Below are 17,447 nucleotides of genomic sequence, written 5' to 3'. Positions count from 1 at the left end.
ATACCCCCTGACTCCGCTATCCTTAAGAGCTCTATCTAGCTCTCTCTTGAATGCATTCAGAGAATTGGCCTCCACTGCCTTCTGAGGCAGAGAATTCCACAGATTTACAATTCTCTGACTGAAAAAGTTTTTCCTCATCTCCGTTCTAAATGGCCTACCCCTTATTCTTAAACTGTGGCCCCTGGTTCTGGACTCCCCCAACATTGGGAACATGTTTCCTGCCTCTAACGAGTCCAACCCCTTAATAATCTTATATGTTTCGATAAGATCCCCTCTCATCCTTCTAAATTCCAGTGTATACAAGCCTAGTCGCTCCAGTCTTTCAACATACGACAGTCCCGCCATTCCGGGAATTAACCTAGTAAACCTACGCTGCACGCCCTCAACAGCAAGAATATCAGCTTTTTATACAGTAAAGAATGATCAGCTTTTTATACAGTAAAGGATTAAGGCAATTTGAGTATTGGGCTGATACTGAATGGCTGATCATACGCAAGGAATGTATTGGTTTAGATTTAGGTTTAAGTTCATTATTGTCACTTGTGCTGAGGTCCAGGGAAAAGCTTTGCTTTGCTTCTATCCAAACAGATCAGATATACATAAATACAATCAAGACAAATTCAAGTGGTTGTGAGAGTTATGGGGAGAAGGCAGGACAATGGGGTTGAGAGGGGAAGATAGCTCAGCCAGAATTGAATGGCAAAGTAGACTTGATGGGCTGAATGGCCTAATGCTGCACCTACAACTTATGAACTGATGAAGTACAATAAATGGAGCAAAGGGGAAGATGCAGAGTGCAGAATGTAGCACAACAGTTTTATAAACCAGTTCCAATGTTCACAGTGGGGGAGAGGTGAATCAGACAGTACTCTAGCTTATGGAAGGACCATTCAGAAGCCTCATAAAAGAGAGGAAGAAGCTGTCCCTAAGTCCGTTGGTGTGCGCTTTCAAGCTTCAAGCAGCAGTATTGTCTACTGTTTCATATTTTTGTCCAGTATTGCAAAACCGTCCATGACTTAACCATCCCAAACTTGTTTGCAAGGGGATAAACATGCAGGAGCTTGAGGGAGATTGTCCTGCCTGAGGGCATACATTGGAGCTCCTGTGACATATCTGATTGATATCTATCTTGAACTGTTTATTTTCACATATAATGGAGCTCTAAACCCATGACAACCTTGTGAAAGTTCAATACCTTCAACATATGTGTTTTGGTATTGCTTGCAGCAAATGACACCAAACTACATTCACTTAATGAATGAGCAAAACACAAAATAGCGGAGGAACTCAGTGGGTCCGACAGCATCTGAGGAGGGTATGGACAGACACTGTTTTGGGTTGGGACCCTTCTTCGGACACCATACTGTATGTTAGACTGATACTTTGTACCTCATCAGTCTGAAGAAGGGTCCCGACCGGAAACGTGCGCAGTCAGTTCTTGTTGCCCGGGCCACTGAGTTGCTCCAGTACTTTGTGTTTTGTTCAAGATTCTATCATCTGCAGTCTCTTGTGTCTCCATTTCACCGAATACAACACTGAAGGTGGTGGTCGTCTTACTTTGCTGTGCCATTATTTTGGGGAGAGACAGTACGTGCCCCCATATTTATTTATGAAGAAGACTCCTTCCTGTAAGTGCAGTGCTTCCTACTTTTAAAAGCATCTTCGTGCAAAGTAATTATTTCCCACCGAATTCTCTGACAGCATTCCTATCGGCACCGACTTGCCAGAACATAGTCTCGAGGGATGTTCATGGATCACCCTCAAAACTCCTCGCCTGTCATCGCACTCGGGGCCCACCTGTCGTGGGTCATTGTACTATTGCTGTCCCGGAAAAAGCAAGAGCAAAATATACCTTGGCCGAGAGTCCTGAGCATTGTACCGAAGTATGGCTATTTGGCACTGGATAATGATTTATAAATAATCCCTCTCTGTAGCTCTTGGAGGATGTGCAGTGTAACAGAAGAGGATGACTGCTGAGTATTTTTACATGAAAATGACTTTACCCGCTGGCTGCCTAGGAAGTAGCATTTCATCCAGCACCTGTTTCAGTTCATCGTTAGAACTGACGCTGGCCATGAAATTGGCAGAGTACTCCTTCACGTGGGCAATCTACTTGTTAGATGGACTGTTTCTGGCAGGCACAAGGGACTGCAGATGCTGGGATCTTGCATACGACACTAACTGCTGGAGTAACTCAGTGGGTCTGGCAACATCTCTGGAAGACATGGATAGACAACATTTCTGGTCGGGACCCTTCTTCAGACTGATTGTAATAGTGAGGCGAGCAAGCTGGAAAAGAGAGGTGTTGGGGGGTGGGGGGGGGGGCAAGACAAAGCCTGTCAAGTGATAGGTGGATGCAGGTGAGGGGGGGAGGGGGGGATTTGAGGATGGGTGGACAGAGATGAAAAGGCGACTAAAGTAGACAAGGAGACAAAGGAATGGCAAATAAGGGGACTAATTGTCGACTGGGGAGAAAGCTGGAAGAGAGGTTGGGGCAGGACAAAGCCAGGCAAGTGATAGGTGGAAGCGGGTGAGGAGGGTTTGATTGGGAGATAGTTGAACAAAGGTCAGAGTAAAGGCTGTGAGATAAGGAGATATGGAGGGAAGAGATATGAAATATTGTCAAAGGTTATAGGTGGAAGAGGACAGAGGAAAGGCGGGAGAAATGGGCGCGCATCCAGATAGGGCACAGAGAGTGAGGAAAGAAGGGGGGGTGTTAGTTAGTTGCCTAAAATTGGAGAATTCATCCCCACACCTTCCCTGTGCCCCATGTGGATGTACACTAATTTCTCCAACACACCAGCCCCCTTTCCCCATCCCACGTCCTCTTCCGCCTACATCCCTTATCTGACTTCACATTTCACACCTCTTCTTATCTCATGGCTTTTTATCTTTTCTTCTCCGGCCTTTATCTACCTAACCCCATTCACCTGTATCCACCTATCACTTGCCAGGTTTTGTCCCACCCCACCTTTTTTCCAGCTCACTCCCTCATACTACAATCAGTGTGAAGAAGGGTTCCGACCCAAAACGACACCTATCTATGTCCTCCAGAGATGCTGCCTGACCCGCTGCGTTACGCCAGCACTTTGTGCGTTTTGTTGTAAACTAGCATCTGCAGTTCCTTGTGTGTAAGAGAATCTGACATGACTGTAGAAGCAGACATTGCAAAATGTTCCATTTCCAACACCGGCCTTCTTTGTTTTGAACCAAACTTGCTCAGTAAAATGGCCACAAATCTGATCACAGCATGGCAGAACATTTTCCAGTGTCAGCATCTTTCAGTGTTTCGCATCGGTGAGATGATGTTGTGGATGTTTAAAGCAGTAAAGTCTAATCATTGTTCGGCATTGGCGATCTCTTGCTGGTGTTGAAGCTAGATCAGCTAGATTGTCCATTTTGTCTGCTCCTTGGCAGCATTACAGAATAGTTCACGTCTACAGAGAAACAGTGAAATGCTTGTTCTGCATGCAATCCAGTCAAAATCACATTATGCATGAGTACAATAGATCCTCTTCTGGGTCAGCACGCAGAGAGTCACTGTGTTCTGGCTCCATCTTACCACTTCTGTATCTGAAAAGTCCATTCTTGGCTCAAGTGGATATGCAGTTTCTTATATTCTCAGGTTAAGGCCCGGTGTTCTGGGGGCACTGGATCAATGATGTATGTCAAGTCAAGTCAAGTCAAGTCAAGTCAATTTTATTTGTTTAGCACATTTAAAAACAACCCACGTTGACCAAAGTGCTGCACATCTGATTAGGAAAAAAAAGAAACATACAGTGGCAGGCAGCCAAACACAACGGCGCGGCCATCTTGAACAAAATGTTTAACTAAAGCAGAATGGTGTCCCGCGGCCGCGCCGCACCGGGCGATGGAAGGCCCCGCGGCCGAGCCGCACCGGGCGCTGTTCAGTCCCGCGGCCGAGCTGCGCCGGGTGATGGAAGGCCCCGCGGAAGAGACCTACGTGGTGCCTATGGCTGCTTCTACCGCCACTCTGTGCAGAAGCCACAGTTTGCATTACCTTTCAAAGACAGAAATCTGACATCCAAGCACAACATGGCACATTTGGGGCTCCCTTCTCCTTCAATCTCACTTCTGCATCCATTTTCCTTCTGCAAACCCTGCCCTCCACCCTCCAATATCTCTCGCTCCGTTTGCTGTTGTCTGAATGAAATCTGTTTTTAACTGTTCACAGGTTCGGAAGAGCTCAATCAGTTCTAGTGCAAGAAATCTAGCTACTCTGTTCCAACAAATCCTCAGATCAAGACATGTAATAGGAGTCCACTGCTCTGCTGATATGAAACTTTGGCTGTTAACAGACCTTCCAGCATGTGTGATTTGCAAATTAATCTAAATCAAAGACAGTTCTCAGCTGCGGGCCTACATAGCTTGAGTACGTTATAGGCTAGAGACCGATTGTCCGCGATGCACTTAAACTTTAGTCCAAGTGCCATTTTGTCTTGTGTTAAGCTGGAAAGGGTGGAGAAGAGACTCTGCTCACGGGTTTGAATTGTAAGGAGAGGTTGTACTGTCTGGGACTTTTATCTGTGGATAAAATGAATGCTCACAGTCCTAAAACTTAGAGGATCCTAAAACTAAAGGGGATAGGCTTAAGCTGAGAGGGGAGAGATTTATGAGAGACAATTTTTGGAGCAACTTTTTCACTCGGAGGGTTATCTGTATCTGGAATGAGCTGCCAGAGGAAGCTATAGAAGTAGATACAATTATGACTTTTAAAAAACCGTTGGAATCAGTCTGAAGAAGGGTCTCGACCCAAAATGTCACCCATTCCTTCTCTCGTGAGATGCTGCCTGACTCCAGCATTTTGTGTCTACCTTCGATTTAAACCAGCATCTGCAGTTTTTTTCCTACACATCTTGCCGCTCCACTGCGAATTCTCCCCAAGGTATGTCTACTTTGAAGAATTTCTCCTCCTCACTTCTACGAGAGTTTAGCAACATGCTCTCCTACTACATCCTATCTTTGTCCCGCCCCCTCCCCTGACATCAGTCTGAAGAAGGGTTTCGACCGGAAACGTTACCCATTCCTTCCCTCCTGAGATGCTGCCTGTCCCGCTGAGTTACTCCAGCATTTTGTGTCTACCTTCGATTTGGACAAGGATGTAAGCCAACTTGGCCGGCATGGACATAATGGGGGTGAGTGCTGCACAGCTCTTTAACTCTGTGACTGCATCATATTTCTATACTGGCATTTGTGAAGATGGTGAAAATCTTTCAGATTTTTGCCATCTTTGCAATCTAAATTTAACAAGAACGTAAGAGCATAAGAAAGAGTGTAAGCCATTCAACCTGCTCCACCATGCTGCCGAGTCATGGATGATCTTATGCCTCAAATTCACTCTCACAATTGATGCACATATGCAGATTTCATTAGTATTCACAATTCCCTCTGTCTCAGCCTTGAACATATTTAAAGGTGAGGCAGCCACAAACATTAGTGGGTGGAGAATTCCTTCTACATCAAGAGCTTTCTCCTTGGTTCATTATGAAATGATCAGCCCCTAGCCCTGAGTCTGTGACCCTGATTCTGTATTGAGGTACAGCATGAAGTTGGCTGTGAATCATTAGGTCTCCAGGTGTATCATAGAGATAAATGATGAGAGAGGCACTGTCCCCTTGGCATCCATCAGTGTGAGTATCCACACTGGAGGGACAAAAAACTCAGTGGAAGGGTTCGTAGTGAGAAGTGACCTCAAGATAATCCCGAAGATAGACACAAAATGCCAATTTGTACAGTAACTCAGCGGGTCAAGCTGCATCTCTGGAGAAAAGGAAGAAGTGATGTTTCGGGTTGAGACCCGCAATCAAACTGATAGTCAGGGAGGGGGTCACTAGGGGTTTGGGAAGGTACAGACCAAAGCAGAGCCTGCATCGATGAATTAGGAAAGGTGGAGCTCACCATGGTCCATTGTTGGCTGGAGGCGAGGTGATAACGAAGGAATACTAATGGTGAAATTAGCAAGAGGACTAGGGCGGGGGAGGGATTTTAGAGAGAGGGAATGCAAGGGCTGCTTGAAGTTAGAGAAATCAATATTCATGCTGCTGGGTTGTCGAGATAATTCTGATCAGAGTACACTGCTGGAAGCGCTCTGAACTTTAATGTTTATATTGGAAGCTGTTGGAAGTGGTCCAAAGTAAGGGGATCCGGCACTCAGGTAGATACTTGTCTCTGACCAGCTGGAGAGAGCGTGGTCTTCCAGGTCTGCTTTAGTTGACAGATATCACCCATGTGAGACCTAGCAGTGCAACAGATGCTGGTGTTCATGCACCATTACCTTATGCTGAGGAGGCTTCCACTGCCTCACTTAGAAAGCTACACTCTCGTCATCTCCACTCCACAAATTGGCAGCATCTGTGGACAAAACATCAACTCCAAGCTGGTTAAGAATCACTTTTTTTTTCCTTTAATGATTGAGTTATCTTAGCTCGGAACTCAAATTATAGTTAAGTTCCTTAACTTTGCTAAACGAAACAAGTTGTAAAAAAAAGCCTTTTAATTGTAAATAGTGTGATGTTCCTGCAGTGGTTAGAAAGGCAGCTGGGCAATAATATTCTGCAAAACTTGGCAGAGGAAGTATTATAAGACCTGCTGTTAATCTAAAGAATGAATGCAATAATGTGACATTTCTCCAGATCCAGGTCTGCCAGCTCTTTAGTCGATGCTTACGTTCTCTCTTTGAGCTGGGAGTGTCCTACTTCTGAGAGCTCAGCTCAACAGAGCTACTAAAGAAACAAAAGGGTACAATTTCACACCTAATCCTACTGAAAAGTCATGTTGGAGAAGGCAAGTGGGGCCAACAATGATCAAGTTAGACTATTCATAACCATCTAAAGAGAATTTCAAAGCAGTCCCATTACATCTGTAGAGACATTAGGAACTACAAAAGCTGGAACCGTGAGCAAAACACAACACTCAGTGGGTCAGCGACATCTGAGGAGGGAATAGACAAACAACGTTTCGGGTCTGGAGAAGTGTTCCATCCTGAAATGTCCACAGATGCTGCCTGACCCGCTTGGTTCCTCCAGCACATTGTGTTTTGCCTTTTTATCTGTGATGTTTTAAAACAGCACTTCCAAATTATAACATTTTCCCTCCAGTTGTCAGCTTTTTGTGTTGTACTCCTCGGAAGGAAGGCATTTGGTCCATAATACCTGCTTTTATGCTGACTCCCACTATTAGTTTATAACCTTGCAAGTTCCCATTCCATCCTTTTTCTGTGCCTACAATTGCCATTGTCATCATCTTTCCCTATTCACTTTTCCTTTCTCATCACCTCAACATATCGCAGATTAAACATGATTAAAAGTCTTGGTTCAGAGATTCAATTTTGAGCACAGCCACTGATTCAAGTGCCTTTCACCTTTCCTAAGTCTTTTTTCCCCAGAGTTTTTTCTCCAGATGATTTGCATACAACTCAATGCAAAATGTGGCACAAATCAATGCATTTCCATCATACTGCAGTAGAAATAGTACAGGCATGGAGATCTTGTCATATTTAAGAATGCTCATGCATCTAAAAATGAGTTTACCACAACGGAATAAGCATTTGTACCCATTGTCTGGTCCACCTCCAGTAATACAATTTTAAATTACCGAAAATGCTTTCCACAAATATAGAAACATGACTACCAGCAATTTTGATGTACAGAAGCCAGTTCCAATGTAATTTTTAAAAATATACAGAGAAAGCTTTGGAAGTCTGCCAAGTTCACAGTGGAACTGGCTATGAGAAGTACTTTTTTTAAAATTAACCCAAAAGGTTGCACAAGGTTGAACAACAAGAACTTAGAACAGTACAGGACAGGGATAGGTCCTTCAGCCCACAATGACCGTGCCGAACATTATGCCGAGTTAAACTAATCTCCACTGCCTGCACATAATCCACATCCCTTCATTTACTGCACATCATGTGCTTATCTAAAAGCCTCCTATCATATATCTGCTGCTACCACCACCCCTGGCAGTGCATTCCAGGCACCCCTCACTCTCTGTGTAAATCAAATTGCCCCATACATTTCCTTTGCCCAAACCGTATTTCCCACTGAGGGAACTATATTATATGCCTGGCATTTTTCCAACGAAGTCCTTATACCAACAGCCAAAATGATGTAATGCCTTTAGTGCTCTCTGGTAGTGTGCAAACTCACATAAAAAGGGACTGGAACATTCCACCTTCAAATTATTGTTGGCCACGAGGTGGAATTCTCCCCTCAGGAAATTGCTGTAACACCAAAACGGAATGACTGAGTATTTAATGTTCTTGAGCTTAACATATGACTCCGTGCTGAGGCAAACCAGACACGACACATCTGCAGAGTACGCTGTGTAGTGAGATTGAAAGGACTTGGGTTTGTACCACACCGGACCTACCTTGCGATGTCCCAAAGAGTTTAGTTTAGTTTAGAGACACTGCCCACTCTTCAGCTCACCGAGTCCACGTCTACCATCGATCACCCTTTCACACCAGTTCTATGCTATCCCACTTTTTCATCCATGACCTACACATTGGGGGTAAATTTACTGAGGCCAATTAACCGACAAACCCAGGATGTGGGTGGAAACAGGAGCACTCAGAGGAAACCCACTCAGTCACAGGGAGAACAACAGCACCCAAGGAAATGATCGTACCTTGGTCTCTGGCGCTGTGAGGCAGTAGCTCTAGTGGCTGTAGCACTGTGCCGCCCTAAGTATTTCTAGGACAACGTGGCCTTTTGTAATATCAAGTGTCAAGAGAATCAAGAATGTTTTATTGTCATATGTCCCAGATATAACAATGAAATTCTTACTTGCAGCAGTTTTCACTTGTAGAACAATATTGTTTCTGTCATGCTGTGGAATGCTATTGGAGCAGAAAATACCGTTGTAATGTAGTCGTCCTGTTGTAACATGCACTGATTCCAAAACTAGAGGGGAGAATTTTAAGCAGGTTCTCAGGGGCAAGTTTTCACTCGGAAGATAATCCTGGAATGAGCTGCCAGAGGAAGCTATAGGAGCAGATACTATTGACTTTTAAAAGGCATTTGAACATGTATAAGGAGAGGAGAGGTTTAGTGGGGGGTATGGGGCAAATGGGACTAGCCAATATGCCAACTCGGTCGGTATGGAACAGCTGGGCTGAGGAGCCCGTTTCTGTGCTGTACAGCTCTGTGACTCTGCCATGCCCCAAGCTGATACTGGGGCTCCAACACAGAATGACCAGTTGAGCAAGACCTGTGGAATTGAGCTCCAGAGGGGCAGCAATTTAAGGGAAGGAGCAGGGAGGATGGAATCACTCGACAAAAGGAGGCCCTTCGAAAAAACAACCACGTTTGTTCCAATCTTTCCCCACAGCTTTTGCAGCATCCCTGCAACCTCTGCAAAGCTGCAACTGGATCTGTTTCTACCACTTGTTCAGCTCATGCATTGGAGATGACACCAAACCTGGAGCGTTGCTAAATGTACGTTTTTCTCTTGCAGCGAGGAATACAAGAAGCTTTACCCCAAACGAGACCTGTTGGCGTTTTCCGTCCACCCTCTCCTGGTGTTCCCCACCCACTACACTGGAGAATCCGGATGGTTCAGTGACACGGAAACCTCCACCATCTGGGATGACGACTTGGTGAAGACGGATTGGAGCGGCTCTCAGAAAACAGTGAAGGCCTCACAGACAAGAACCTCACGTCAGTCCATTGGATCTGCCTCAAGGGACGAACTGTAATCCTCTGCATCAGTGTAAGGTAGGGCAGAAAAAATAGACTTGTTCGCATAAATTCTTCCTCCTTTATTGCCTGAGTAGAAAGTTCCCCTCCTCAACAGGTCAGCGGGTAAATTCAGACCAGTGACAGTCTGCCAGCATCTGCTGCACTGATCCTGAAGGACCATCTGGCTTCACACATCTTGAACCCTACTCCACCAAAGGACCAGAGAGTTTTATGGCATGATGGAAACTTGATTTAACTCGAGTTGAGATAGGAGATGATTCGGTGGACTTGCATAACTCAGAATCATTGCCTCCCCACTGGGGGATCTAATCTGCGCTATTCAATGATCAGCTCCAATGCCAACTAGACCATTTACATCATCAGTCTAGGAAGTGATGACACTGCTGTTGAGGGTTAGACATTTGTCTTCAAATTCAGTCACAGTTGTATCTTCCCATTTGCTGTATCTATTGTGCTTGAGATTGGCTTCACTTTTACTTGTACGGCAAATCTGATCTCTTTGGATAGCATGCAAGCAAAGCTTTTCACTGTACCTCGGCACATGTGACAATAATAAACCTCTACCTAAACCAATTCTGGTCAACCCCTCAGGACTTTGGACCTTTTACAACCTTTGATCTAAAGCTCTTTATGGTCTGGAGAATGTTATGACATAATGAAAACTATGCCCTTTAGTTCTTGATTCCCCTACCATGGGGAAAAAGACTCTGTGCATTCACCATGTCTATTCCCTCATGATTTTATACACCTCTCTAAGATCACTGCTCAGCCTCTGTCACTCCAAGGAATAAAATTCAAGCCCACTCAACCTCTCCCTATAGCTCAGACCCTTGAGTCATGACAACATCCTTGTGAATCGTCTCTACACTGTTTCCAGCTTAATGGCATCCTTCCTATCACACAGTGACCAAAACTATACACAACTGTTTCAATGTTTACTAGGAATCTCCAGAATAATAAAATGGAACCTAATACATGTAAGGGGCCGTTTTTTCACATCCATCAGTAAATTGCTGTGACTCATCTAATGGTCCAATGTACAGAATAGAGAAATATCCCCACCATGAGCTTCATATCACTTGACCCCCCACTCCCCCCGCCTGAGCCAGACGTGCACAGAGCGAATGCAAAGTGTGACTAGATGGAGTAGGAACAGTGAATATACATTTCTGTTTATTGCCCCCTACTCTCTCTCTCCCCCCTCTCCTTCTCATCCTTCCTCTCTGTCACTCTCCATCCCTCTTTCTGTAACGCACATCCATACAGTTGGCCAGTTCAGTCTATCACCCCTCCCTTGTCTCCCTGCCTTTGTTCTCCCTGGCCAGTTCATTGCGTTTCAGGTTCACAGATCAGTCGCCCTCCTGGCCTCTTCCTAGCCACAGAGTGCTGCATTCCCTCAGTGCTTTTTATGTTTGAATGGGTGACGTGAGGTTTGCACCCACTCTGCACATAGTGCATCAAAGTAGTAATCGCTGTGTTTTGTTACGTTGTTGAATAGGAGCTAAAAATGCTTTGAAGGGCTGATATGACCACTCAACCATATTTAAAAAGCCAAATTAAATGTAGTGTTCCTGTAAATATAAAGAAATGTATCTATTCTCAGAAAATGAGTTACTGAGCTATGTTATTTTGAGTAGGTAATGAGGATGCTCCAGCTGTAATCAGTGGGACTGCCTTAAGCTTCCGTGCACACCAGGCAACTTGATCTCCAGTGTTCCCAGGGATCTCTTGGCATGGGGCCTAGACCTTCCCATTCTTAACATATGTTGCAGATGTCGCTCAGACTATAGGTTCATGGCTGAGAAATGCAAAGCACAAGAGTAAATGGGCTGACTGCCTACTGGGTAAAGCTACTCCTCCTGAGAAAGCAATGGATCACTCCACTGGCCTCACACTCCAAAGAGCTGAACACTAACAGAGTGGGGGATGGAGGGAGGGTGAAGAATGTGAACTGGCATTTAGTTGAGCATCTGCAGAGAGGGGAGGAGCATGAACATCAAGGTCGATTATCTTGTCAGAATTTTGGACATTTATAAAGTAGGAAAAACCATCACCATAAATGGCAACATGGTAATAGAAACATAGAAAATAAGTGGAGTAGGCCATTCGGCCCTTTGAGCCAGCACTGCCAATCAATATGATCATGGCTGATCATCCTAAATCAGTTCCCCGTTCCTGCTTTCCTTGATCACCATTTGCCCTAAGAGCTGTATCTAACTCTCTCTTGAAAACATCCAATGAATTGGCCTCCACTGCAATGACCAGACCATGCAATTTGGGTGCTGTCAGCTGTCAAAATTCCCTGCTGTTCATCAAAATTGTGATCTTTTAGTCTTGAGTAAGTCGGTGGGGTGTTAGTTTAACCGTTCATCTTTAAGATGATGCCTCTTGCAGAGCAGCACTCCTTGAATGCAAGGCTGGAGTACCAGCTTTTATTATATTGATTTGTTTAAAATGAAACTTGAACTCACAAGCTGTTTATGAGATTGGGACCAGAGAGCCACAGGGTCTAACCTCTCTGACTATTCCCCACTGGCACTAAAAATGGAAGAGAAAGTCGGTGAGCATGATTATCTTTGATTAGTAAAGGTGTCAGAGGTTATGGGGAGAAGGCAGGAGAATGGGGTTAGGAGGGAGAGATAGATCAGCCATGATTGAATGGCAGAGTAGACGATGGGCCAAATGGCTTAATTCCATGCTTTCTGTACCATCTTCTTCTACAATCCACCTACATACTCTCACATTAAAGCTTTGGGATGTGGGAGGAAACCGGAACACCCGGAAGAAACCCATGCAGTCACAGGGAGAATGTGCAAACTCCAGACAGGCAGTACCCGTGGTCAGGATCGAACCCAGATCTCTGGCACTGTGACGCAACAGCTCTACCAACTACACCACTGTGCCACTCTTATTTCCTTCTCTGAAAGAAAGTAAATCTTATTTTACATTCTCCATTTTCAGAAGGTGAACGTTCTCAGGAAGTTGGTGTTTCGGACCGACAGAACTGCCAAACAATGAACAAAGATCGGCCGGCTGCAATGTTGTGGACTTCTTTCAAAGCTTACCTGCCAGAGGCAGGCCAGACAACTAGACAGAGGAACCTGGACGAGGAGCAAAATGATTCAGTTCCATTTCACACTTCACCTGTGTGTAGTGTGAAGGTAGTACCCACTGTCCAAAAGGCAAAACACTGACTTAAACGCAAAATGATCCCGCTTGTCAACAAGAAACATCAAATATTGTGCAGATAGATGTTTCAACATTTCTGAACCGCAAAAAACAATTTCCGATCTGCTCTTTATTGATATGCTCCCAATATGTAGTCAGCAATGTTAATCATGCTGGTGCTTAAAACAGACCATTTTAGAACTTCCTGCTGGTCCTGTGTTCTCCCACAATGCTGAGAGGCAGCAGGCTGTTTAAGCAAAGAGAGGTTTGATGCTCTAGTTGAGATCACGTGATGGTATACCAGGGAAAGAGGGAAAATGAGCGAAATATCAAGTTGAGGCAGAATGGGCTAAGCAGCTTCCTTCTGTGTTGTATCATTCAATTATTCTGTGAATTTCAGCCAGCAACTCTTTGAAACTCCTCGGTAGGTAAAAAGCAAGGCAAAAATTGCTGGAGATCATAAGGTCATAGGAGCAGAATTAGGCCATTCGGCCAATCAAGTCTACACCATTCAATCATGGCAGATCTATCTCTCCCTTCTAACCCCATTCTCCTGCCTTCTTCCCATAACCCCTGACATCCGTACTAATGAAGAATGTATCTATTGATTTATTCACAAAATGCTGGAGTAACTCAGCAGGTCAGGCAGCATCTCGGGAGAGAAGGAATGGGTGACGTTTGTATCTATGTATCTATGTCTGCTGTAAAAAATATCTATTGACTTGACCTCCACAACCCTCAGTGGCAAAGAATTCCACAGATTCACCACCCTCTGACTAAAAAAATTCCTCCTTTCTGAAGGAACATTCTTTAATTCTGAGGCTATGACCTCTAGTCCTAGATTTTCCCACTAGTGGAAAAATCCTCTCCACATCCACTCTATCCAAGCCTTTCACTATCCGGGAAGATCATACTTCTAAATAAACATGCCCTCACTTCATGGTCTCCCAATGGCTGTCTCCTACTGTGATAGTAATCTGCAGAAACAGGGGTTTGAGGATTATTTGATTGCAGCTGGTGACGACTGGGATGGTGTCACTGTGCAGGCACTGGGAGAGATCAGTTCCTTTATGATCGAGTCACACCAGGCCTACTGGGAGTGTCACTTATAAGATTGCAAAGGAAGCTCATAGGGAATTAACTGCCAATGTGAGACTATTTCAGACTATTGCAAGTCCAGTGGCCCATGGTCTTGATGTTTGAAGAACAAACAACAGAATGATTTACATTCAATAGTGAAAGGCTTGGATAGCGTGGATGTGGAGAGGATGTTCCTACTAGTGGGAGAGTCTAGGACGAGAGATCATAGCCATAGAATTAAAGGACATTCTTTTAGGAAGGAGATGAGATGACATTTCTTTTGTCAGAGGGTGGCGAATCTGTGGAATTCTTTGCTGCCAGAAAGCTGTAGAGGCCAAGTCAGCGGATATTTAAAAAAGAGATGGATTTATTTTTGATTAGTACAGGTGTCAAAGGCTAAGGGGAGAAGGCAGGAGGATGGGGTTACTGATTGAGAATGATCAGCCATGATCACATTGAATGGCAGTGCTGACTCGAAGGGCCGAATGGCCTCCACCTGCACCTATTGTCTATTGTCTATTGTTAGGAGGGAGAGATAGATCAGCCATGATTGAATAACAGAGTAGACTTGATGGGCTGGATCACCTAATTCTGCTCCTTTCACTTATGATCTTATGATCAAATTCCTAACTCATTTTAGAATATCAAACCAACCTCTATTCACTATCTTTGGTGGGGAGGATGGACAGTTCAAAATGTTTTTTGCTTAAAATGTTTTTACCCAACTTCACAAGTGTTTATTTGCCATATGAAGAGAGCATTAACATTCTTGTTTGCTGCAGCTTTATAGGCACATTAGAGGCAATAATAATGATAAATATACAATAAATTATCGATTAAAGTTAGTGCAAAAACCAAAATACATAGAGCAACCATAGTAGTGCAAAGTATGTAGTGGATCGGTGCTGAGGTAGAGTTGTGGTTAAGGTAGTGCAGAGTGGTTCAAGAATCTGATGGTTGATGGAAAGAATCTGTTCTTAAACCTGGAGCTTGAGGTTCTCAGGCTTCTGTACCCTCTTCCCGACGGTAGCAGCAAAATGAGAGCATGGTCAGGATGCTATGGATCTTTGATGATATTTACTGCCTTCTTGATTCCTGTGGATCACTTCAATGATGAGAAGGACGGTGCCTGTGATGGACCGGGCAATGTCCACCACTTTCTGCAACCCCATCATTCTTCACCGCGATGCATACAGTCAATATACTCTCTACTGCATACCTGTGGAAGTTCAATGGGGTGTTTGCCAACATGCTGAATTGCCTCAAACGTCTGAGGAAGTAGAGGCATTGTTGAGCTTTCTTTGTGATCGCATCAATGTTCTGGGCGAAAACAAATCATCAGAGATGTGTACGCCCAGGAACTTGAACCATACACCTATTTAAATTGGCAGGATGGCAGACATACTCCCCATTGTGTTTTTCTTTTCTCTCCGGAATGTAAAAACAAATGTCTGATCTTTCCAACTATGTTCACAAAATTGACTTCCCACTATGTCCGTTTGTTTATTTGGTTAAAATTATATGTTTTTCTTTCTGTTGAGAAATACTTGGAGGTTCAAGGCTGAAGTTCTAAGGCAAAACTGTGGAGAAACTGTGGCTCTTTACCATTAATGAGGGCTCATAATGAGAGTTGAGGAGCAGAGGAAGGGTGAGCCTGAAGCACCAGTTCTGGTTGAACCCCTATAGTGAGTGCAGATATGCAGGTTCATAATAGACAAACTCAAGGCTGATGTCAGGAAGACCAACTTTACAGAGCAGAAAAGCTAACAGAATGGACTCTGAGGAACAACACCCAGGGAAAATGTGCTGACAGAAGGACCTGCTAAAATGGACCTGCAGGAACGTGTGTAGCTTTCTCATCAAAGTGAGGTAGAATTGGCAGGAAGTGGCCTCCACCTCTGTGCCTACCTTGTGACTCAAATGCTGGATTCAGCTGTGCCTTTTAGACCTGGAATTGTAACTGGGCAAAGGTTTCTCTGCTCTCACACTACTGGTTGCAATCTTGATCACTCTTTGTCTATCAATAAATGGACAGAAATTCATGTTGCATGTTTTGTTTAAAACAACCAACACACTATGGAGGTAAAGGTTCCAAAGTGGGAGCAGAGAAGCCAAAGCCTACTCTTCTGGTCAAGATATTTTAATAATCAGTAATGCTGTCTTGCAGATCTCTTTGTATACTGCATTTCATTGCAAACATGTAGAAATGTCTGACTTGCATTGGGAGCATTTCCTTAGGATGGATCAATGTTGTACCACAAATTGATATTTTCGTCACCGCTCTTTACACTGTTCAGCTGGTCTGAGTTTTTAAAAAAGATCGTCGTGAATTAAATGTTTGTGTTTTCTTTTTCTCCACCAGCCCCTTTCCTAGATAATAGATGCAGGAAAGAGTGTTACTGTAATTAACAGTGTTATTGTTAATTAATGCAAAAACACATGTCCCTGAGGAATGTTTCTAAGACAAGCTAAAAAATATTCATGAATGAACTCAAGGAACTGCAGATGCTGGAATCATGAACGAAGCACAGAGTGCTGGAGGAACTCAGCCAGTCAGGCAGCAACGGTGGGGGGAATGGACGGGCAACATTTCGGGTCAGGTCCCTTCATCAATCTAAGCAGGACCAGTTATACCTGAAAATGAAGCATTAACTAGAGAGGATGGATCACAGGATTCAATGCACAGAAAACAGCTGAAGAACTAGAAATAGACAGATCCACGCGATCTCTCAATCAAATTCTTTGATTGACAAATCTAGCCCTAAATGGTGGTGATCAGTGCCTTTTTTTAAAAGACATAAACGTGCCAGTTCGTATATCAATTAAAAATTAAGCTACATTTCCAACAATATTTTTCCATCAATATATTCCCCCCTCCTCTTCTGTTTTGATATTGTGACCAATCAACTTCCTAATTTAATAACGTAATAACTAAAGATAGTATAAAATCAACACGTTAAAATTAAACATATTGTTAAAATGACAGAAGATTCCAAATTTTATCCAAGTTAAGTCAAAAGCAATTACCCAATTTTGTTCTTTGTTGTTGATGTCCCTGGAGTGAACGTGGATTAACACATCTTTTTGTGATAAAATTGATAATTAAAAATTGAAGAGCATAAGCTAAAAAAGTGAAAATTTGTTGTTTAACATTTTAGAAGTAACCGTCACAAAAATAACACTGGCGGTGGACAAATATATACGTAACAGCAGGCAGAGGTTCCAAAAACAACCCCAATCTTCAAGGTTGGTTGGCCCAGAATATGCCTGAAAAATAAGGCTGAAGCTCATCCAAATTAGAGTGTGAGCCAATATCTGATTTGTTCTTCAGACAAACATTAAGATTAAATCACACTGCCCGTTGTCACTACTGATTGAATGGTTTAGTGAGGTCCTTGGATTGGCCCCAATAGTCACCAACGGTGCTGGCAGAGCGCAGGGGAGACGATCAAACTTGATTAGATGGTTGAAGATGAT

General features: G+C 43.8%; 1 protein-coding gene across 1 annotated transcript in view; it reads left to right on the top strand.

Annotated features, from left to right (window-relative positions):
- LOC144591677 (procollagen galactosyltransferase 1-like) overlaps positions 1-16,866 on the top strand; it is a gene marked incomplete at its 5' end in the record, with an annotated part of 30,215 nt that extends 13,349 nt beyond the window's left edge. Inside the window, 2 exons of the mRNA XM_078395719.1 lie at positions 9,478-9,737; positions 12,684-16,866. Coding sequence (XP_078251845.1) covers positions 9,478-9,718 — 241 coding nt within the window. The remainder of the gene's footprint in view (positions 1-9,477; positions 9,738-12,683) is intronic.
- Positions 16,867-17,447: the final 581 nt, after the last annotated feature.

This window comes from Rhinoraja longicauda, unplaced genomic scaffold (assembly GCF_053455715.1).
Source record: "Rhinoraja longicauda isolate Sanriku21f unplaced genomic scaffold, sRhiLon1.1 Scf001431, whole genome shotgun sequence".
Lineage (NCBI taxonomy): Eukaryota > Metazoa > Chordata > Chondrichthyes > Rajiformes > Arhynchobatidae > Rhinoraja > Rhinoraja longicauda.
Note: the sequence above shows the minus strand (reverse complement) of the source record. Positions and strands in the feature narration are given on the sequence as shown.